This window comes from Rhineura floridana, chromosome 4 (assembly GCF_030035675.1).
Source record: "Rhineura floridana isolate rRhiFlo1 chromosome 4, rRhiFlo1.hap2, whole genome shotgun sequence".
NCBI lineage: Eukaryota > Metazoa > Chordata > Lepidosauria > Squamata > Rhineuridae > Rhineura > Rhineura floridana.
The window spans coordinates 25,644,236-25,668,407 of NC_084483.1; the positions used below are offsets into that span (position 1 = coordinate 25,644,236).

General features: G+C 44.9%; 1 protein-coding gene and 1 non-coding gene across 6 annotated transcripts in view; both read right to left on the reverse strand.

The window, feature by feature from the left end:
- Positions 1-6,807, reverse strand: part of HS1BP3 (HCLS1 binding protein 3) — a 50,283-nt gene extending 43,476 nt beyond the window's left edge. Inside the window, exons 1-3 of one of the 5 annotated variants that reach the window (XM_061622687.1) lie at positions 5,934-6,216; positions 2,880-2,974; positions 994-1,159 (exon numbers count right to left, since the gene is read on the reverse strand). In XM_061622687.1, the coding sequence (XP_061478671.1) occupies positions 994-1,092 (99 nt within the window). In that variant the 5' untranslated portion in view covers positions 1,093-1,159; positions 2,880-2,974; positions 5,934-6,216. Of the gene's footprint in view, positions 1-993; positions 1,160-2,879; positions 2,975-3,991; positions 4,031-5,933; positions 6,217-6,642 lie in introns of those variants that run through there. The other 4 variants (XM_061622685.1, XM_061622683.1, XM_061622684.1 and 1 more) reach the window with 4 other exon arrangements.
- TRNAS-AGA (transfer RNA serine (anticodon AGA)) lies at positions 6,227-6,308 on the reverse strand. Its single transcript has one exon. It is a non-coding gene; the product is annotated as a tRNA-Ser (tRNA).
- Positions 6,808-24,172: the final 17,365 nt, after the last annotated feature.

Below are 24,172 nucleotides of genomic sequence, written 5' to 3' on the forward strand. Positions count from 1 at the left end.
CTGGGATCCTAAGATATCTTAAGGACGTTCAGAGTCCCTTCCTCGACAAAGCAGCCTCCCTGCCTATCCCATAATGTTGAGGGGAGGATCCCAAGCCTCCAGCTCTCCAGACAGGCTCTTTTCATGAGTCGCAGATGGCTACAGAGAGGAAGAGGAAGAGATGTGACATTTTCCTTCTGTGAGTTTCCTTAAGGTAGCTTATCTTGGAATCCAAGCCAATGTCTTTCAAGCTGGCTGTTGGGTGTTTGAGAAGAGATGCGCAAGGGACTTCGACAGGTGGGTGGGACAACCCACTTGTCAATCATCTGACATCATAATGCCATCAGGGGATTGACAAGTGGGTTGTCCCTCCCACTGACAAAGTTGGTCCGCAGGGGAGGAAACAGATAACAATCTGGCCCACAGAGCCAAAGCGATTCCCCACCCCTGAACTAGGCTTTAGATCCGATGCCTCCCATATGCAACACAGCAGAAGACATGTAGTTTTCAATAGCCTGTCCATTTTCACCCTGAACACTTGATCCACATGCGTGCATTCTTTGACCTTAGTAGCTGTGCTGCTATGCACAAACTGCATAGCTGTGGGCTGGCATATGGGGAAAATAGTTGGAGAGTCATCATAGGTAAAGGCTTTTTGATGCCCTTACTGCATCCTTTCCCAACCTTGGGTCCCCAGATGTTGCTGGACTACAATTCCCATCATTCCTGACCACTGGCCATGCTGACTGGGGCTGATGAGACTTGCAGTCCAACAACAGCTGGGGACCAAAAGGTAGGGAAAGGCTGCCTGACTGCATGCATAGGTGTGCAAATGTTTTTAATTCACTTCCAGCATATCATGGCATAACCTCTACCATGCCACTAGCTATGTGATATAAAATCACTAACATCCTAGATTCACAGAGATTACTCAGGCAGTCCTATATGTGCTCTCCCTCTTTCCCCATCACATAACAGTTAAACAACAACAAAAACAGTTTAACAATGGATTACCATAAACTGAATTATGTCTTCTGGCTTGTGCTTTGCTAATTTGAAGGCAGCCATCTGCGTAACGACAACAATATTATATTCCACATGGCCAGACATCATCTTTCCCCGGATTTCCTGGTACTCTGGAACTGATAAATCTATCCCCGTGTGGGCATTTTGAAGAGGTCTGCAAATGTAAACATGGAGAGCGTTCAATCAAAGAGCCACCATGTTTCCGTACCAACAGACTCCCAACACTGACAACACTTTTTGACCCACAGGTTTGCATGGTTGGGCAAAAGGTTCAAATATGGACAGCTAGGAGTGAGTATCAGCATCTAGGAAGCAAAGGACAATGGTGCTAAACTGGGTGGGTATGACAATAACCTAACTTAGCACACATGAAAGGAGGGGAAGAGAAGAAAGTTCAGAGATGCTCACATATGAGGATAACCAACAATAACAGAAATGGCCAAATCCCTACAGCAACATACCCGTTTCATGTTAACTAGCCTTTTCCACCTATGTTGATGTGCCCATGTACACGAATTTACAGAAAAACCTGTTTGCATCTGTGCTTTGAAGGCAGATTGGCAAAGATACCACTGGCGGATACTAGCCCCGGGTAAAAGTCCGAGATACCTTAAAGGACCATCTGAGCCCTTATATCCCAGCTCGGTCACTGGAGCAGTGCTATTAGTTGTCCTTCATGTTACAGAGGCCCAAATGGCCTCAACTAGAAGTCAGGCATTTAGTGTTGCTGGTCCCATGCTGCGGAACACTCTCTCAGCAGAGATTTGAAAGACTTCCTCACTTTTTACTTCAGACGTCTCTTTAAGACTTTTCTGTGCTGACAAGCCTTTGCAGCTGTTTATCAGCCAGACGCTTTAATTATTATTTGTATTATTTTGATTGTGTTTTATGTATACTACCCTAATATTTTATGATATGGGGGTAAAGAAATACTTTCATAAATAAAAAATAATGGTAGCTGTAGATATTTCCCATGAATTTAGCTAAATCTGTGACAGTTTTGCTGAGTGAAGAAGTAATATCTTTTGTCTGTCCTGAAACTTCTAATATTCAGTTTCATTGAATGACCCTGGCCTCTAATATTATGAGATGATGCAAAACATTTTCTCCACACCCTGCATAATTTTATATACCTCCATCATGTTCCCTCCCCTTACTTGTCCCCTCCTGGACTAAAAAGCTGCAAACGTTGTAACCTTTCCTCATAAGGGAGTCATTGTTGGAATAGGCACACTTGCATGTTCACTTTCAGGGATATTTGGGGAAATATACCATGTACCTGTTTACCATGATGTAACTTTCTAATGGGTGGGATTAGTCACCTAGCTTCCTCCTCCTTTGTCCTGGAGATTCCTGCATAAATCTCCATTGCCGATCTTTTTACCTCTGGGAGAGGCCGCATGGCAGATGCTCTCCTCTGAGAGCATCACTACCAAAGACTAAGATGGACTAAGACTTCTACTTTTTCTTTCATCTAAGCTAAAGCCTATGTTTCTGAACATATGAAAGGTCGTGAGTAAATATTCTTTATCTTTTACCTAAGAAGATTGTGTCTGTTGTTATTTGTGCCTAGGGAAGGTGTGGACTGGTTTTATCTCACTCTGCTGCTTGCATTTTTATATCTCTGCTAAGAAATAGGACCTATTTCATTTTATATTTTTAAAATACCAAACAGTCGCTCCATCCCTTTGTTCATCTTCGTTGCTCTTTTCTGAACCTTTTCCAACTTTACAATACCCTGTTTGAGGTGAGGCGACTGGGACTGTAGACAGTATTCCAAAAAGTGGTCATACCATAGATTTGTGTAAAGGCATTATGATATCGGCAGTTTTGTCTTCAATACCTTTTCTAATGATTTCTAGCATGGAATTCACCTTTTTCACAGCTGCCGCCCACTGGGTCAACATCTTCATCAAGCTATCCTCCACTTGTGAGGATACAACCTCACACATAGTTTCAATAAAACTTTCTGGGTAAGCAGAAAAATGTGCTGTCAGGGAGCAGATAACCACAGGTTTCCAGTCAGTTTGTGACACTACATACTGTAAAATGAGCCTTGCCAACTTTTTTCTGAAAGGACCCTTGTGCTTTTGGACATCTACCTGGGGGGGGGGGGATGAAAGAGTCAAAGGTGTGGAGCCTGTGACCCTCGAAGTGCTGCTGGACTACAACTCCCATCATCCCTGACTACTGGCCACGTTGGCTGGGGCTGATGAGGGTTGGAGTCTAACAGCAACTATTAGGAGGCAACTATTAAAAACACAGGAACCATGCAAAGTCAACAGGAACAAAGTCAGCCCTATGCCGAGCAGACTGGACAATTGTATGCAGCAGATTCTTTCCAGGAAATGGGAATATAAAGAACTTTTGGGAAACAAGAGTGGGGAAAGGGCATGACATTATGGAGGCACAAAAAAATCCCAGGATGAGTGAAATCATATACATAGGGCAAGCTTAGGAGTACAGTTACTCATTGAGGATGGCAAAATGATAACAGATGTCAAAGAAAAGGCAGAAGTGCTCAATTCCTACTTTGGCTCAGTCTTCTCTCAAAAAAGGGTCTATGATCCTCCTGGGAAACATGAAGGTGATGGGTCAGGATTGTAGCTTGAGAATGATAGACAAATGGTCTAGGAATACCTAATCACTTTGAATGAGTTCACATCTGCGGGGCCCAGTGAACTGCATCCTAGAGTATTGAAGGAATTGGCTGAAGAACTCTCAGAAACACTAACATCTTTGCAAAATCATGGAGGATGGGTGAAGTGCTGGATGGCTGGAGGAGGGCTAATGTTGTCCCTATCTTCAAAAAAGGCAAGAAGGAGCAACCTGGGAACTACAGACCAGTCAGCCTGACATCAATCCCTGGGAGAATTCTGGAGTGGATTATAAAGCAGTCAGTCTGTAAGCACCTTGAAAACAATGCAGTGAGTACTAGAAACCAACATGGGTTTATCAAGAATAAATCCTGCCAGACTAATCTTACCTCATTTTTTGATCGGGTAACCTCCCTGGTAGATGGGGGAAAGCTGTGGACATAATATATCTCGACTTCAGCAAAGCATTTGACAAAGTGCCGCATGATATTCTGATTAACAAGCTAGCTAAATGTGGGCTGGATAGAACAACCATCAGGTGGATCCGCAGTTGGCTACAGAATCATACTCAAAGAGTGCTTATCAATGGCTCCTTCTCAAATTGGGGAAAGTAACAAGCAGGGTACTGCAGGGCTCGGTCCTGGGCCCAGTGCTCTTCAACATTTTTATTAATGACTTGGATGAGGAGGTGGAGGGAATGTTTATCGTATCTGCACATGATACAAAATTGGGAGGGATAGCTAATACCCTGCAAGACAGAAACAAAATTCAAGGGGATCTTGATAGGCTGGAGCATTGGGCTGAAAACAACAGAATGAAATTTAACAGGGATAAGTGCAAAGTTCTACACCTAGGAAAAAGAAACCAAATGCACACTTATAAAATCAGGAATACTTGAGTCAGCAATACTACATACGAAAAGGATCTTCGAATTGTTGTTGATCACAAGGTGAATATGAGCCAACAGTGTGATGTGGCTGCAAAAAATGCAAATGCTATTTTAGACTGCATTAACAGAAGTATAGTTTCCAAATCGCACAAAGTATTAGTTTCCCTCTATTCAGCACTGGTTAGGCCTCATCTTGAATACTGCATCCAGTTCTGGTCTCTGCACTTCAAGAAGGATGGAGACAAACTGGAACAGGTTCAGAGGAGGGCAACAAGGATATCAGGGGACTGGAAATCAAGCCCTATGAGGAGAGGCTGAAAGAACTGGGCATGTTTAGCCTTGAGAAGAGAAGACTGAGGGGAGATATGATAGCACTCTTTAAGTACATGAAAGGTTCCCACTTACAGAGGGCCAGGATGCCAGAATGAATGTCAGGAAACACTTCCTGTTAGAGCGGTACGACAATGGAACCAATGAACTTGGGAGGTGGTGGGCTCCCCGACACTGGAAACCTTCAAGAGGCAGTTGGACAGGCACCTGTCGGGTATGCTTAGATTCCTGCACTGAGCACGGGGTTTGATGGAATGGCCTTATAGGGCCCTTGCAACTCTACAATTCTACGATTCTATGAAAATATTGTGGGGGAGACACACAGCATTGCTGGAGAAGGAAAATGGGGCAAAGCTATGGCATATTCCTGGTGGTATCCTGGGAGGAAAAAGAATCTCCTAACGATATATAAAGAAGTTTCAGAAGGGGAAGGAAGTGGTGGAAGAAATCCCACAAGAGAGGGCAGGAGTCCTCAGGGCGCTAGAAAGGCAGCCCACTGGGGCTGAAGCAGGAGAGTCCTCCGGGGGCAATATCTACAGGGGCAGCTGCCCGTGAGGACTGGTGGGGAGGAAAGCAGGGAAGCCAAGGGTAGGTGGGGCCACAGGCAATGACAGGTAGAGCCATCCCTGATAAGACTGCGACCGAAGTAGAGGAAGCTGCCTGCCAGCCAGCCCCCCCCCCGACTGGTTGTAGGCAAGAAGGGAGGGAGGGGACCTGAGGTGGGGGGGGCACTTCCCCATTAGTCCTAATGGGCCAGCCTCCAGCGGGCTAATCCCTTGTAGCGAAAAGTCGCGGAGGGGAAGTTGGCAACAGAAGGCTCCCAGAAAAAGCGAAGAAAAGGCTCGTCCCCCTCAGCTCCATAGAGCTGCAGCTTGAGCAGGCGGCAGAACAGCAGCGCCCTCCGCAGGCGTCTCTGCGCCTCTTGCAAGCTGCTGCCAGGGGCGGCGCTAGGCCCGGGCAGTACTCCTGGGTGCCGGGAAAAAGAGGCCCCCGAGCGAGCAGGAGAAAGTCTCCTAAACTGGCCGCTGCTGGTCTGTCTACACGGAGGGGGGGGAATCCCCCTAGGGGACCGGCAGGTGGGAAGCGAGCTGCTGCATCCCTAGCCGCCTTACCTAATGGTGACCAACACAGTTGGCCCCGGGCTCTGTTGCATGGTGCCACCCTTTCCGAGAACCGCGGGGCCAGGGCCTTGGTTGCAGGGAGTTAAGCAGCTGCTGCCGCTGCAAAGAGGAGATCCGGGAACGAGTGTCACGAGATCCCTTCCGTGTTTCCCTTCCAAATAAGCGCTGAGCCCTGCCTCTGATGGCCCCTTCCTGGTTGCTCAGAGAGACCCGGCCTTCTTTACCGCCTCCTGGGATTTGTGCTCTCCAATTAAAAGTTTACAACCTTTTTTAAAAAACCATTTCGTAGTCGGCAGGATTCGAACCTGCGCGGGGAGACCCCAATGGATTTCTAGTCCATCGCCTTAACCACTCGGCCACGACTACTCCTAGTGGTTGAAAGTTTCTGAGCAAGTCTTTTTAAAGTCATCTCTTTTTTTCCTCCCAGTGGAGTTCTTCCACAACTGCCCGTAATATCAGGGTTGGTATTTTGGAGAAGGAAATGAAAGCTAAAATATATTTGTCCCAGTGAAATGTTTTAATCAATGCTATCCGTAAAAGGGAGCGCTAACAATCTGTTATTTTAAAAAGCGCCGGTATACATGTGTACAGCAAACTGTACAGGGCTATTTACTATTGTTATTATGCCATGGCCACCTTGTTCGAACCTTGGGGAAAGGTTCACAAATCCCAAACCCATTGCAATATCGTGCAGTTGTACCTCTTACTTGAAAACCAGTTCTTAGGATTGCTGCCTTTTGAGGAGTCGCTATAACCCACAAAGCCTTTTTATGCTGTTCGGTCCTGATAAATTTATTCATATGGGGTTGATACAGGGTCCGGAGGAAGTGGCTTGCGGATTGCAGACTGAGCAAAGTAATTCGGAGAGGTCAGCCACAAACGCATTGCCTCTGGCCTCGGAAGCTTATGGGGAAAACACTTCAATCGTGTGCACACGTACTAGGGAGTAAGTTCCATTGAATCCAACAGGACTTACTTTCGAGTAAACCAGCATCCGACTGGGCGGCATGATTGTCTATAGACTCTAGAGTGGGGTGGGGGGGTGGGGAAGGGTATAATTTTGTAAAATAAATACATTAATGTCCTTGCTGCCTCTGGATAACTAACCGCTGTATCTTCTGGAAAAATATGAGTTAAACTGCAATGCTTGGCGGCAGGCTACCTTCAGCAATTCAGCCTTCTTGTCCGGCCACAAAACGCACATCTACTGTAATGTTTCATAATATTGCGAACTAGTGACAAAGAATCTCTGGTGCTCCACATGTTGTTGGACTCCAGCTCCCATCGGCCTCAGTCAACCTAGCCAATGGTCAGGGATGATAGGCGTTGCAGTCTAGCAACTTCTGGAGGGCAACAAATTCTCCCCATATCTTAACACTTTTTTACAGCGCAACTCTATATATGTTTACTCTGAAGTAAGTCCCACTAAATCAGTAACTAAGGCTGAAATCCAATATATGTCTACTCAGAAGTAAGCTCCATTGGGTTCAATGGGACTTACTCAGAGGTAAGTATGCATTGGATTGCAACTAAGGCTGCCATCCTAACCCCACCTTCCTAGGAGTAAGCCCCACTGAATTCAGTACAACTTACTTCTGACTAGAGGCATTTTGAACTATGCTGTAATTCTTCTTCCAATGACACAACACTTTCTTTCAGTGGCTGCTTTGCTACTTGCTCATTTCCTGAACTGCCCAATATACTTTGGAAACAAAAATTTAAAAATTGCTGGCTATTTATCATCTATAGACAGGGGATAATATTTGGGGCAGTCTTTAATTATGTAATTAGCTCATTGCAATGTTGGTGGTCCTCAGACTTCAGATCCCCCTCTTGACATATCTTCCTCGGGAACAACCTGAGATCTTTCAAAACAAGTCACAGTATTTCTCCATTTACGCTCTAAAGTGGGGAACCCAGTTCAGTAGCCAGTGCCTGCAGAGAGCAGTCTGGGAGTCACCACCTGTCAGCTGATAGCCAGTAACTTCCAAACAGTTTGACTTGGATCTTCTTTTGTAGTGGGGCTTGCTGCACTCCAAAGGACAAATTGCTCACCTGACATAACAGTGATGTGATGTTTGACTGTTGGGTGGGGCTCCAACCACCTGTCAAAGTGGCCCACAGGGGTTGGGAGAAACCAGTATGCAGTCTGTTAGTCAGATCCAGCTTCCCACTCCTGATTTAGATTCATGAGCCATACAAGGCTGGCCACATTAATGTTGCCCTGAAATCTTGGTATTATGGAGGAGTAGAACAGAACTGGAGGAGCTTACACCAGAAAGAGTGTTAAAGGTACAAATTTAATCTGGTAGATCAGGAGACCCCTCTTAACAACATGGAAAGCTGCAAGTGAAATTTGAGGTAGTGGATTAACCACCAGCGCTGCCGGTTTACACACTTTATTTTGGCGACGTGACATCACTGTTGGTGAACTGATTCCTAGTGAATTAGTTGAACTTGATCAACAAATGGAGAAAATGCAGCCCTACCCCTGCCTAAACATTATCAGTTTGGCCATCCCACATTCTCAGAGTTAGGACCATTTTATATGGTGCCACTAGGGTTGCCAGGTTCAGGGCCTGAAACTGATCCTGTATCTTTAGGAGAAGAGAAAGTCAGCCAAGTGCCAATAGGAACTTCTGACAAGAGCGTCACAAGATTATTTTTAATAGCAAAGCTTTTGACCAGATGATACCAAATTAGAAAAGAGGAGTGCAGGGGCTTCCCATGAGAGGGGGGAAACATTCAAGGGGAGTGAAACAGGGAGCAATTTGACTCTAAGTCTTCTCACAGGCAAGTTATTTTTCTAAGTGCATTGGATTCTTCTTATTTCCCTCAGCCCCCAAATGGCAGCCTACCACTTGCAACCTGATTTGTTACAGTATAGGAACAACTTTATTACTTGTACAGCTAGCTCTTAGGCTTTGAGCACACTAGTTGCCTACAGCAAAACATTTCCATTGGCCACACTTGGAGGGGGAATGGATTAATCTGCCAATCAGTTGCGAGATCTCTTTGAAGCAATTTTTTAAAAACACACTCAAGCTGCTCCCACCAGATTTTACAGTAAAAAAGGGCAGGGTTTGACTAGTGTCATGTGCTCCCATTTTCAGTAGAGAGAGGTGGAGATACACTGGAACCGGCAGAACAGTGAATGTGTCTCTACCATTATACCAGTACAGTCTTAAGGGAGTGACCATTGGCATGGGTCTCTGCAAGAGTAAGGGTTTCTGGTAGCAACCTTGGTCCATCAAAAAGCAAAGGAGAGATCCACAACAGGAATTTTCAAACATTCCCACTAATGACATTTTCTGACATTCCCACTAATGGGAAACAAATGTTTACCAGGGTTTACATAATCAGATTGTGAAGGAATATGCAGTTTAATATTAATTAAAACTAGAAATGTTGTGAATTTTTTAAATAAAATGTTGAACGGAGAAATGGCCTATTTTGATCAGAAAGATTTCTGTTTGGATTTTTGAAAATATTTTTTCTTGAAGGTAGTAGTTATCGACCAAAAAGTGGTGTAGTTTAGGTGATGTAAGTCACCAGGGCATTTCCCACACTCCACAGTTAGAATTCTCCCAAAACAAATCTCCCAAGGATACAACAGTTTAATGCTCCAGAGATTACCAATTACCTTTTGATGAATTACAAAAGTGGTTGGAAAGTCATCCATAGAACTATAATTATTTTTTCACCCCAAGTGGGCTCCCTCACACATGTATACTCTTCAGTCACTAATGTCAAGTGATGACTTGCATGTGTGAATGTGTCATCACAGATCAATCACAACAGAAAGAAATTTTATATCACACATTGTCAACACAAACATAACACTTTCCAAAGACTCTCCATGCACACTCTTTGACTAAGAGCCATCATGATGCCAAATCAAGTCTATAGAGTAACTTTAAGTGGTATTATTACATGTAATAACTCTCCCCTTGGCCACTACACTCCAATAGATAAATATAAGATAATGCACGGGGGGGGGATTCTGCCACAAACTGTTCCTTTTCGCTCATTCCATGGGAGACATTGACTGCGTTTTTGCATGTAAATAGTGCAATGCTAACTCCTGATAGGGATTTCTTATCTGAAGACAACCATGCTGCAGCTACTGCGTGTTACAGCACTTTTCAAAGCTGTTTCCAAACTTGTCCACAATCTTTATTTCCCCGCATCTAGAATACACAAGAAAGTGTCATTGTGTTGGGAAAATATCAGATTTCAACCTGTGAATCCCCCCCCCAAAGGCCGATAGCAGTGATGAGGCTTAAATTGAACCACTACTAGTAGTTTGCAACTTGTGTAGAAAATAACAGAAAGCTAGTGCACAGTCTTGAGGAGAAGAGCTGGTCGCAAATGTTTTCCTTCACATGGAAAGCTTGTGTCCAGAATCCTTCCCTCATTTTGCTTCCATATCCTTTGCCTCCCCTATGCTGAATTTGAAATTGTAAGCCAGTCAGATAGGGCACTGTCTCCTCTGTAAACTATTCTCATAAGAATGGTACAACTACCGCATCATATTGCAGTTCATCCTCTCTGGCCTCTTTCCTCATTAAGGAGCATTATGGGATACAGATCTTTTCCCACACACACTTTATTTCCCCCCTAGAGTTGCATTTTAGTGTGGGGCCTGACACCAAAATGGTATGACTGGAAATAAAACATAATGATTAATAACAATATTTGTATTTTTTTAAATCAAAGAAGTATATAAGATTCAAAAGACAAATCAGGTGCAGTAAGTCTTTTCAAGAAACTGGTACAACATCATTTCTAGACAAACGCTGGAAATGTAAAACTCGCCTTTAAGGATCAAGAATGCCACTTTTGTTCTTGCAAAGAACATTAAAATACTTGGGTTTGGACAGAATTCCTACCAGCTGGAGAAATAAAGGGTCACTTCTTAAAGAAAACACCATCCACTACAGTATTTAGGAATATCAGATCAAATGCTCTCATTTTCCATGAAGTATCAGAACAACATGTTCTGGTATCATAACATAATCGGGACATCAGTCTGAGAACAGGATGATTGGAAAGTAAACACTTCTCATGTGACAGTGGATAATAGTTTGCTCAAATAGCCATAAACAGTAAAAAGAAACAAGAATTTAAACAATATGTACCCATGATGGACGTGGACCTGCTAGCTTTTCCAATCCAACTTGTACAATTATACTTTTTTCATTTATAGGAAACAGGTCCCTAGATAGACAGGTCCTGAGAAAGATAACACCCTCCACCAGGTGGTGCTGTTTTCCTGTGAATGACGAAAGTAAGGCTTCGTTTATGTCGCTTTGAGCAAATTTGAGCAAAATTTTAGTGGTGTGTGAAGAGCTTTTTTAATTCTGATGCTATCAATTCTTGGTGTAGATGTTTGAACAGGTATTCCAGTTAGATGTTACTTAAGAAGGATAGTTTTCCATGCTTCATACACAGAAGCTTATCCACTTTACTAGGTCAGTGTAGAAGTGAAATTAATAGACTGCAATCCTATACCCACTTACCTATTGAACTCAATGGAACTTACCTGAGTACACATGTATACTGTTGCACTGTTAACCTACAGCTCATCTTTAATGTGTATACTGAAAATCTCTGATGGTGCATAAATAATACTGTATACTTTTCATCTTGAATTAATTTGCCAAGAAAAATGACCATCCATAGCTCAGTGCACACAGGATCCCCTTACCGATTAGAATAATAAACAGTATAAACAAAATGTTCATTGAAGAGGTAACAACTGCAGGATCTGGCCATGAGCTTTTTTCTAAGAGCACTCAGTCAATTACCTTGAAAGCTGAAAATTCTGAGGTATTCTGTTCCTGCCTATGGAGGCTTCTTGTGAAATACTGTACTCACCAGCCAAGGGTCCATCTACCCATCATCTTCATTTGAATCTTTTCACCAGAGCAAGAGTGAAACCAAACGCAGCCAATCAGATGCAACCTTTGTCAGTGTGAGGAGCCAATAAGAGTGCCAGAGCCAATGAGGGGGCAGACTGAGCTTTTCTTTTACAGTATGCTGAGCTTTGTGCCACTCTATTGTCAGCCCCTCACAGACATTCTTTCCGCACCGTACCGCACCACACCGCACCGCACCGCACCGCACCGCACCACCCACCCACCCATTACAGGGCCTCAGGCTTCTGCCCTGACATCTGACTGTAACAGTGCCACAGAATATGATGGTTTCTGACCTGTTAAAAGCAGCTGTGAAGTGGGGAACAGCTTAGATTAGGAATATAGGAACATAGGAGGCTGCCTTATACTGACTCAGACCATTGGTCCATCGAACTCAGTATTGTCAACACTGACTGGCAGCAACTCTCCAGGGTTTCAGGCAGAAGTCTGTCCCAGTTGTACCTGGCATTGAACCTGGGACCTTCTGCATGCAAGGCAGATGCTCTGCCACTGAGCTACAGCCCTTCCCCATGTGGGATTGCCAAAGCCCTGAATTGTGGGGAATTTCAAGAAGCAGGACTATTCCTTGGAGCTGTCACGTGGATCACCATGTCATGACATCATAGTGTGCCTACTACCTTCTCTCCAGTGGGGTCTTCTGAGAAATGAAGCCATCTCTACTGGTAGGTAGGCTAGTTAAAATTTCTTGTCTAAAAGGTTTGAGTTACCTCTTCCATGTGTGAGTTTGGTAACTCATACTCATCCTCTTCTGAAAATCTTCATGGAGTTCCTCTTTGGACTTTAGGTCTAGCAAATTATGGGTCTGCGAGACTTCCTTGTCAGACGACCCTGCACAATAGAGCATTGTTGGAGAAGCCATAATCAGAGGGCTTTGAGGACCAGGGAGTGTCACTAAGACATGAGCTTCCACAGAGGACGTTGGCAAGCTACTGTATGCCTCAGAGAAGGACATACAGTGTGGCCCTGCAGTTCTTATTGTACTACAGCTCCCATCAACCCTGACTATTAGTTATGCCGGCTGGCGCTGGCGGGAACTGGAGTCCAACAACACCTGGCAGGGCCACAGGTCCCTATCCCTAGTATAACTTAACTGACAGGGTTGCTGGAAGTCTAATTGGTTGATAGTGTCACATCGTCAGTTATGAAAGAGTGTGCCATAAATCAGCAGGCGCCATTCACAGGTGTATGGTGTTTCTGACAATTTCTTCCACTAAAAAAAACACCAGACTGAGCCTGGGGAAACCAAGATTTTTGACGACTGTCACAGACCTGAATAGTCTTCTTTCCATGTGGATTTGGGAAAGAAATAGCTTGTTGCTCAGCTGCATTTATTTACTTATGATTGTAACTGTGCTTTTAGTATTTTAATTTTATTTTAACCATTTGTTAGCTGCTCCAAGAGCTTGTGCTCAAGAATAATGTACAGTTATTAGAGTAGCATTTAACTCCATAGTCCAGAGCAGTATGTTTCCGAATACCAGTTACTGGAAACCACAGGAGGGGAGACTGCTCTTTGAACCCGGGTCTTACTTACAGGCTTCCTATAGGCACCTGGTTGGCCACTGTGAGAACAGAATGCTGGACGAGGTGGGCCATTGGCTTGATCTAGCAGGCTGTTCTTATGTTCTTAACTACTACCATTGTAGTGGTCACAACATGGCATCATGTTATGGTGCTCCAGTTCACAGCTCCAAGGCAGAGCCCTGCTCCCTTGAAATCCCCCATAATTCAGGGCTTTGGCAATGCCACAGTTGTGTGGAGGAGGCCTTCAGGGACGTTATAGCTGTGTCCCACTCCAACAATGATAGCTCTCCTGCTATCATGGAGAACGATGGTCTCGGGGAAGGAGAGCATCCAGCTGAGGAAGAGGGAAACGATCCCTTAGAAGGGACCCATTCCTTGGGGGATGAGCAGCTATCCTCTCGTGCTGAGGGTATATCTCCAGGGGGTGGAGGGATCCTTGTAGTGGGTGATTCGATCATTAGGAACATAGACAGTGGGGTGTGTGATGGGCGTGTAGATCGCAAGGTGTTTTGCCTGCCTGGTGTGAAGGTTGCGGATATCGCCCGTCGTTTAGTTTGGTAGACAGTGCTGGGGAGGAGTCAGTGGTCATGGTGCACGTTGGCACCAATGACATGGGGAAATGCAGCCATGAGGTCCTGGAAGCAAAATTTAGGTTGCTAGGTAGGATGCTGAAAGCCAGGACCTCCAAGGTGGCTTTCTCTGAAATGCTACCGGTTCCACGTGCAGGACCAGCCAGACAGGCACAGCTTTGCAGTCTCAATGCGTGGATGAGACGATGGTGTCGGGTGGAAGGGTTTGGATTTGTTAGGCACTGGGGAACATTTTGGGACAAGCCAGGCCTGTACAAAAGGGACAGGCTCCACTTGAACCAGAATGGAACCAGACTGCTGGCACTTAAAATTAAAAAGGTAGCAGAGCAGCTTTTAAACTGACTGAGGGGTGAAACCCGACAGGAGCTGAGAAAGGTCCAGTTCGGAATAAACCTCCCCCCTGGGATAAAAACCAAAGAAATGATGAAATTTTAAAAGGGGTAGGCCTAGAAGTAGGCATTGTGAGAGCAGGGGCACAGAATATAAATTCAGAAGAGCAAAATTACCACAGGCCAAACCACAAGTGCCAAAGAAACTTGAAGAGAGACACTGCTTACAAGTGCCTGTACGGTAATGCTAGGAGCCTGCGAACCAAGATGGGAGAACTGGAGTGCTTGGTCTTAGAGAGAGCATTGATATAGTGAGCATAACAGAGACCTGGTGGAATGGAGAAAACCAGTGGGATACAGTTATCCCTGGATATAAACTATATTGGAAGGACAGGGAAGGATGTATTGGTGGCGGTGGCGCTCTATACGTGAAAGAAGGCATTGAATCCAGCAAGCTCGAAACCCCCAAAGAGGCAGACTCCTCCACAGAATCGTTGTGGGTGGTGATACCATGCTCCAGGAGGGACTTAATACTGGGAACGATCTATCGTCCCCCTGATCAAAATGCTCAGGGAGACCTTGAGATGAGATATGAAATTGAGGAAGCATCCAAACTAGGAAATGTGGTAGTAATGGGTGACTTCAACTACCCGGACATAGACTGGCCGCATATGTGTTCCAGTCATGACAAAGAAGCAAAGTTTCTAGATATTCTAAATGACTATTCCCTAGACCAGCTGGTCATGGAACCGACCAGAGGGACGGCAACCCTGGACTTAATCCTCAGTGGGGACCGGGACCTGGTGCGAGATGTAAGTGTTGTTGAACCGATTGGGAGCAGTGACCACAGTGCTATTAAATTAAACATACATGTAACTGGCCAATTGCCAAGAAAATCCAACACGGTCACATTTGACTTCAAAAGAGGAAACTTCACAAAAATGAGGGGATTGGTAAAAAGAAAGCTGAAAAACAAAGTCCAGAGGGTCACATCACTCGAAAATGCTTGGAAGTTGTTTAAAAACACTCTATTAGAAGCTCAACTGGAGTGCATACCGCAGATCAGAAAAGGTACCGCCAGGGCCAAGAAGATGCCAGCATGGTTAACGACCAAAGTCAAGGAAGCTCTTAGAGGCAAAAAGTCTTTCTTCAGAAAATGGAAGTCTTGTCCGAATGAAGAAAATAAAAAAGAACACAAACTCTGGCAAAAGAAATGCAAGAAGACAATAAGGGATGCTAAAAAAGAGTTTGCTGAAATTGTTCAGGGTTGTTAAAACAAAAAGGGATTGCGAAGAGCTCCAAAAAGACCTCTCCAAACTGAGTGAATGGGCGGAAAAATGGCAAATGCAATTCAATATAAACAAGTGTAAAATTATGCATATTGGAGCAAACAATCTGAATTTCACATATACGCTCATGGGGTCTGAACTGGCGGTGACCGACCAGGAGAGAGACCTCGGGGTTGTAGTGGACAGCACGATGAAAATGTCGACCCAGTGTGCGGCAGTTGTGAAAAAGGCAAATTCCATGCTAGGGATAATTAGGAAAGGTATTGAAAATAAAACAGCCGATATCATAATGCCGTTGTACAAATCTATGGTGCGGCCACATTTGGAATACTGTGTACAGTTCTGGTTGCCTCATCTCAAAAAGGATATTATAGAGTTGGAAAAGGTTCAGAAGAGGGCAACCAGAATGATCAAGGGGATGGAGTGACTCCCTTACAAGGAAAGGTTGCAGCATTTGGGGCTTTTTAGTTTAGAGAAAAGGCGGGTCAGAGGAGACATGATAGAAGTGTATAAAATTATGCATGGCATTGAGAAAATGGATAGAGAAAAGTTCTTCTCCCTCTCTCATAATACTAGAACTCGTGGACATTCAAAGAAGCTGAATGTTGGAAGATTCAGGACAGACAAAAGGAAGTACTTCTTTACTCAGCGCATAGTTAAACTATGGAATTTGCTCCCACAAGATGCAGTAATGGCCACCAGCTTGGATGGCTTTAAAAGAAGATTAGACAAATTCATGGAGGACAGGGCTATCAATGGCTACTAGCCATGATGGCTGTGCTGTGCCACCCTAGTCAGAGGCAGCGTGCTTCTGAAAACCAGTTGCCGGAAGCCTCAGGAGGGGAGAGTGTTCTTGCAGTCGGGTCCTGCTTGCGGGCTTCCCCCAGGCACCTGGTTGGCCACTGTGAGAACAGGATGCTGGACTAGATGGGCCACTGGCCTGATCCAGCAGGCTCTTCTTATGTTCTTATGTTCTTATGTTCTTATGTTCTTATGTTCCAGTCTAAACTGTCTGCCACTTAACACCTGCTATTAACCCTTCAAAAACCTTCCTATTCACTGTACCCAATTGGATCCCTTCACCGATGAAAGGATTATGAAGTAGAGGGTTCCATAAATGGAAGGGGGTGTGTGATTCTCACTGATTCCCCCTTCCCTTTACAGACTCTTGCTCTTTCCCCCAAAGCTGCTACACCCACAGAGTTGGGACTTGATCTGAAACATCACTTGACTTAACCAAAGAATGTCACACTGGAAGAGAACCAGGTGCTGAGGCTGCAACGCTAGGCCCACTTACTGGCTAAACCTGCTTATTCAGTGGGACTTGTCATGAACCGCTCCCAGTTCAGTCCCAGGACTCAATTCCCAAACCCAGGGTAATTGATCCTGACATGGCACAAACCCATGCCTGCTCTTACTATGGCTGAGTAAACCAACAACAACCCTGTAAGGTAAGTACACTGCCACCACCCCTTAATCTGGTCACCCACTTTGGGCAAAGGGGAAACCCAAAGTGCCAGAAATAAACCTGCCAAGGATTCTAATAGAGAAGAGCCAGACTACACTCCTTGACTTGGAGCCTTAGGCAAAATATCCAAATATACAGTAGTCATAGTTAACTAGCCAAGATACTGGATTCAGAGCCAAATCCCCTCTTGCAATGAGCACACATTGGTAAATAAGAAGTAGCTTTAGGGCAACGTAAAATATAGAGAGTTACAGTCACAAAACAAAGTAACAAAACTGTCTAGCCTAGTCTATGCTCACAAAGAGGTAAACAGCAAAATAGCTTCATGGTTTCACATCTCCCCAGAGCTGTATAGCCTGGATATCAGATGGAACCCCACCTAGGTAGCATCAGCAACCATAGGGTACAGTGGGGAACAAAGGCTACGGTCTGAATCCTATTCTTATAGGAAAATGCCCAACAACAGCCAGGAATTAATTAGCCAATCAGGGGGTTTTCTGATGATGAAACATGTCTGGAGTTTTTGCGCCTAACAGTCATGCACTCCCCATCCTTCCCAGGCCTGTGGCCTTGAAGTACCAGTCTCTACTGATAAGCAGGTGTTCTTGCTTGCAGCCTAGTTAACAAGCTTCAGCTGTGAAAACTGCAAACTCATGCCTCTCAGAGGCCCCATCTCAGACAAGATGTCTTCCCTCACAATTCTTTGCCTCAAAGCCATTTTAGAAAGCAAGCATTCCTGACAGGACTTACTTCTGAGTAGACATGTATAAGGTTTTCCAAGGGGCAACAGGAAAGAGAGGAGATATTTCTTGGTTGGAAAAATCCCCATTGGTTTCAATTATGTTTTAAAAGTGAGCAATAGGACAGTTAAATGATTTCTTGTCTGTTCTAGAGCGCTCTGGAGAATGTGTTAGTATGAAGGAGATGGGTATAGACTTTTGGCAGCCAATGAGGCCATAGGGAGGGATGTGTGCCTACGTCTGATTAAGGGCAGTTGTAGGAGATTAAGGCTAAGACTGGCAAGTCCCCGTGAATGGAAAGGGATGTCATCTTTAGCTGGAACAAGGATCTGATTGTTGGCAAGCTCAGATGAGTAAAAAGAGGGAAAAATAATACTTGGCTACATATTTCTCTTTCTCTGTGAACTGACTAATTGAGTTATAAAATAAAATAAAATAAACTACAGCTTTTCCTCTCCAATTTCTGTTATGGCAATTGTTAATAAGGTTTTTTTTAAAAGAAAAAGCCAGTAGGTTCAAGGAAGTGGTTTGCCTGTGCAACAGTGTGTGCAAACACCAAGAAAAACAAATGTTTGTGTTATTACTAAAAAGAAGTAATGTTGTTCTGTCCTAAGGAGGTGGGGGGGAGGGAAGAGAGAGGAGCCTCACTTGAGGAACTTCTGAGGCACTGCAGCGTTGGAAGTTCCTGCAGCTGGCCTAGACTGGGCAGGGTAGATGGAAATTTAAGAAAACCCAAAAGGGTTTCGATGAAGCTGCAATGCAGAACAGATGGGGGAAACACACTGCATTTCTGTTTCCTGATGGACACCATGGGACAAAGAGGACAGAATGTTCAATTACCATGTGCATCACTTAGAACTGATCTATGGAGGATGGAAGGGTGGTGGTAGTTGGCTGTCAGCATAAATCAGAAGAAATCTCACTGAAGTCCATGGGATGCAAACTGATGAACAACCAGCAAAATGACTAATCAAGCCACACATCCAGAACATGAATGTAGGGACACTGGGCTTCCTGGATAATCCAGCTGGAGAGGGTCCATAACTCAGTGGTAAAGTAGCACAGGCGTTCTGCATAGAAGATCCAAAGTTCATTGTTTGGCATCTCCAGATTTTTTTAAAAAAAGGATTTCGGACAGCAAAGCTGGGTAAAATCCCTGCCTGAGAACTTGGAGAGCTGTTACCAGCAAGAGCAGACATAATACCAGGCGTAACAGACCAATAGCTTGACTCAGTAATGTATAAGGTGACTTCATGTGTTCCCATAACAGAAACATTAATGGAAACAAGCTGTTCAGTAAACAGGAATGCTCTTGACCCACATAGTTCTGTACGTGTAGAACCATAGAAATGGGGTGGGGAAATTTAGGCCATCTAATCCAGCTTCCTGCTCAATGCAGGAAATTCAGAGCTGAGTCCAACAGACAGCTGACCAGCCTCTGCTTGAAGACCTCCAGTGACGTAGAACTCACTCTAGGCAGTTGGTTCCATTTCTGAACCATGGTTTCTCCTAATGGTCAACTAACATGTATGCTCCTACCCTATGGGAAGCAGGGAACAGGCCTTTGCCCTCATCTGAGTGACAGGTGGCCCTGCAGGTATTTGTATAGTTCTATCATGTTTTGTTGGATGCAATGAACACCATATTAAGGGGGAGAGAGAGGGAGAGATATACACACTGGTGTTTTTTTACTCCCCACCAAATGAACAGATTCTGAGGCTCCAGCCAGGATCAGTGCCATTACAGAAGTACACATGGAATCACAGAGACGACTCCCTGCCTGAGCCCGCAGATTATGCAGGAGAACTGCATGAACTCCTGTGTATTTCTTCATAAGAGTTAGAGGCAGGCTACTCATGGGTAGCTGCTGATTGGACAGCTGCTGCCCACTAATATTGTTACATGCACCCCACCCTCTAAACGATAAGAGATCTCAGGGGTCCCAGCACACAGTTTGGGTTTGACTACCTTGGAATGAAGGTCACTGGTGGGGATGCATGGGGATGGGGGTGGTAAAAAAAAGTGAGATGCCGGTGCTCATATCTTGACAAAAGTGTAGTGGAGGGCAACAAAATAGCTGCCATGGGCAGAAAAAGAAAGAGGTGCTGGTACTCCATACCAGTGAGTACCATCACAAAAAAAGCATGCTTATGTTTTCTGTTATATAAGGGTATATACTGGGCATAAAATGGGAAGTTCACAGTGTTGTGTGGTCTGTTTTGCCTCCACTGTCAGAGACAGGATGCTTTCAAGTACCAGTTGTTGGAAGCCTTGCACTCAGGTCCTGCTTGGAGGCTGGACTAGGTGGGCCACTGGCCTGATCCAGCAAGTGGCTCTTAGGTTCTTATCACTTGCACAGATTCTGTTTCTCCATTAGATTTCCGGGGGGCGGGGGGGGTGTCGCCAAAACCATACCTTTGGATTTTCACAGTGAACAAATGAGGTCTTTCTGTCTCTTTCCAGCCCATTTCAAAAATTGTCTATGCCTATCGACCGACACACACCCTGCTGGCACCGCCTCCAGTCAGGGGAAGAGGGAAAGACCTGCCTCCTTCTGCTCACTCTGGACTTAGTGTCTGTGGCAACCCTAGCCTACATTACAAAGCAGATACTTAAGATGTCGGAATTTCTCTATTGAGATGTGTAGCATAGTGCTGCGGAACGGAGAGTATTGAGAGAGCTTAGTGTGTGTGTGTGTGAATCTTTGCTAAGATTCTACCTTCCCTGCAAATTAGTCAGACAGAGACTTTAAGCTTTAAAATAAGAAACAACTACTTTATTCTGGAAGTACATGCTTGATAGGAAAGAGTTCTATATCTAGCTAACTGGCTATGCTGGAGCAACGAGCACTGGTCCCAGTACTCGCCCTCATCCTGGTTGAGAGGAGAGACAAAGAGAAGATGTCTACTCCCCTCTCGAGAGAAAAAGAAAACAGAGAAAGGCGGGAAGGAACTGGGATCAAACATCCTGTTGCTTATCAGTCTAGCAGGAAGGGAAGAGAAGGCAGGGTCAAAGGGATAGGTATAGCCTCAACCAGCAAGAGGTCTAGCTCTCTAGCTACCCTTATTAACCCTCTGCCTCAGTAGATGAGTGTGCTACAGTCTCTTCCTTTCGACTTGTCCAGCAGATAAGTGACTGCCCATAGTAGAACAAGTTTCCACTGGTTGACTTACGATCTTTGGTGTCTCCAGCCCAGTCAGCATCAGCATATCCTAGAAGCTTAGGATCTCGAGTAGCTGATAGCTTTAGTTTTAAGTTTGCAGTGCATTTCAGATATCTTGCCACTCTCTTGACTGCTTCCCAGTCTTTCTTGTTTGGCAAGCTGGTTTTTCTGCAAAGGTATCCCACTGCTACCGCCACATCTGGTCTGGGTATTGTGCCAGTGGCCAACACTACACCTTGGTCAGTGGATCCCGTAAGTTATTTTGTTTGTTGTGCGATGAAGTAACATTTGCAGCATTGCTTTGTGAGGCTTCCTGGATCTGACAATCTTTTTGTGTCTACTACATGGGAAGTTGGGGTGAGCGAGAGGAGCAATGTAGAACATGGCATACCATGGTATTAGAGTGGTCATTTTTGGAAGAGGAAATTCTTTGGATAAGGAATTGGTGCTTGGGGCTCAGACCCCATCTCAACTTTGTACTCAGCTTGCAACTTAGTCATATGTCCAGCCCTACCATTAGATAGAGTGAGGCGACCACCTCAGGTAGCAGATGCTGAGGGCAAGGAACACAGACTGCCCTGTGGCTCCTAAGCTATCCTGTTGCCTTCAGATGTAAGGGAAGCACACTGTCTCACCACCGGTGCTAAAATAAGTCCAGCTGGCTTGGGGGGGACGGGACAATTTTGCCCTTCACTTCAAACAGCAAAATTGCCTCAGGCAACCCTGCTTGGTTGAGTGACTCATCTCCATCAAGTCCAGTACATTTGACCCCATGCTTCCACCATGCAACCAGGAAGCCTACAAGCAGACCCTAGAGGTGACAGCCCTTCCCGATTTGTCCCCAGCTTCTAGTAATCTGATGTATGCTGCCTATGAACATGGGAGCTCCATTTAGCTATCATGGCTGTGTTGACAGTGTGGGAAATTGCAACTCCAGTTTGGGTGGTTCGCATTCCAGTGGGGAGATAGAGAGATAGTCCTCCAAGGTGGCTAGGCTGTCACTTCACCTGTGCTCATCTACCTGCCTTCCTTCCATGTAAACTGATACCCTTAGGGGAGCTGACCACTCTTTCCGAACTCTCCTTCCTCCTTTTTCTCCAACCACCAGAGACAGGAGACATCTTGCCTTTGTCTCACTCTCCTGTAGCATGGGGGTAATGACCAAGCCTGTCCATTGTGCCTCCAGATTAGTTAGTTGCCTTTCCTATCAACAATATATTTCTATAAATAAAGTAGCTTTTCTTATTTACTATCTAGTCTGAAGTCTCAGTGATTTAAAGCAGGGAACCAGCCTGCACCTTTAAGGTCTCTCTCTCTCTCTCTCTCTCTCTCTCTCTCTCTCTCTCTCTCTCTCTCTCTCACACACACACACACACACACACACACACACACACACACACACACACACACACACACCAATCCACTGCTGATACAGTACCACAGCTAATATTCTCACGAATATTCAGCAGGCAGCGATGTCTATATGTGGAACAGGCAGGGTAGAGCTATGCATGGGTGGAGACAAGCCTTCTCAGAGGCTCAGGGAGGCCCAGGCCACTTCCAGCGTTCCAGGCCCGTAGCCATGATAAAAATTAAAAATGACAACACATGAAAACAAAACAAAGCACCCTCCCCCCAAAAAAAGTGTGAGACATACTGTAATTTGAATATCTGTGTATTTAACAAATGTATTTCTAGCCTTTTTCTGTGCAAATGCACTAATTATTGAGAGAAAATCTTGCTTTTGGGCAATATCACAGTTGATATTAAGCATATGACAAAATCTATTTCAGTTAAAAAATATATGTATTTTACCAAAACACATCTCTTATTTGTTTAAATCTGCAGCTCTAGGCTAAGAAAGCATGTCACAATTTGACCCCATGCACATAAAAACCAGCTGCGAAACTGATCAAATGCCAAAACATTACCAATATCCCTCTTTGAGCATGAGACTCTGGGCAAATGGCCCTCTTACTGCCCCCCCCTCCGATTGGCCCTGGATGATAGATGTGACTTGAAAGCATGAATAGGGCTTATGACATGACCCACTCTCTGCAGGCACTGGCTTCACCTGCTATTGACAATAGTTTCCCCTGGCTTCAGGTCTATGGTAAAATCTGCTTAGCTAAGCTTTGTTGTGTGTGGCAGGCCTAATCAGGTATGAATGAGATAGTTGTGCTTGCCCTATTTGATCCCTGTGTTCATGCGTGTGCTGAAACCATGTGCTAGAGCAGGGGTAGTGAATCTATGGCCCTTTGAATTTCCTGGACTCCAGCTCCCATTAGTCCCAGCCAGCCTAATTAATGGTCAGGGACAGCAGGAGTTGTAGTCCAGAGCAACAGGTTCCCCACCTCTGTTCAAGAGATTTCTGGGGTACATATCCCACCAGCGACTGCTGCATTTATTAATGAGACTGGGGCCTCCTTGATCTTCATAGGCTTTTTGTCACTCTTGCTCCCATGGATATTTAAGCATGCTGCTCAGGGGAAAGATCAGAAACATTTTAGTTCTAAGCTCTATGGACAACTTTCAGCTAAGCCAAGGGTAGCCAAACATCTAGTTATTGGTGGACTGCAGTTCCCACCACCCCTGACCATTGGCCATGCTGGATCAGGCTGATGAGACTTGCAGTCCAACAACATGAAGAAAGCACACACCCCCGAGCTAAACTATATAACTACTTGGCTTGCTGAACAGTTGGAACAGTTAGTTTTGTCAGGAAGATGTAGTCTGAGCCTGCTAACCATCTTGCAGAGCCAGTGTGGTTAAAGTGGCAGACTAGGACCTGGGAGACCAGGGTGACCAGGGTTGAGATCCCCACTCAGCTTACTGGATGACCTTGGGCCAGACACAGTCTCTGTCTGACCAACCTCACAGCCTTGGTCTGAGGATAAAATGGAGGCAAACCATGTAAATAACAACAACAACAACAACAACAACAATAGGAGAAGGAGGAGGCAAATCAGGACAAAAAGCTCATGAATCCTCTCAAGGCGTTGTATATTGTATTGTATATAGGTGCTTGCCCCTCAAGCCCTAAACCTAGCCCTAAAGATATTCTTGAGAGCCTGTACTGCTGCCAAGAAGTCCTTTTTGCCCTTTAAATGCAAGGTCAAGAATTGGACAGCAGATGGACTGTTCCTCTACGGCCGGGATGGGGAACCCATAGTCCTCCAGATGTT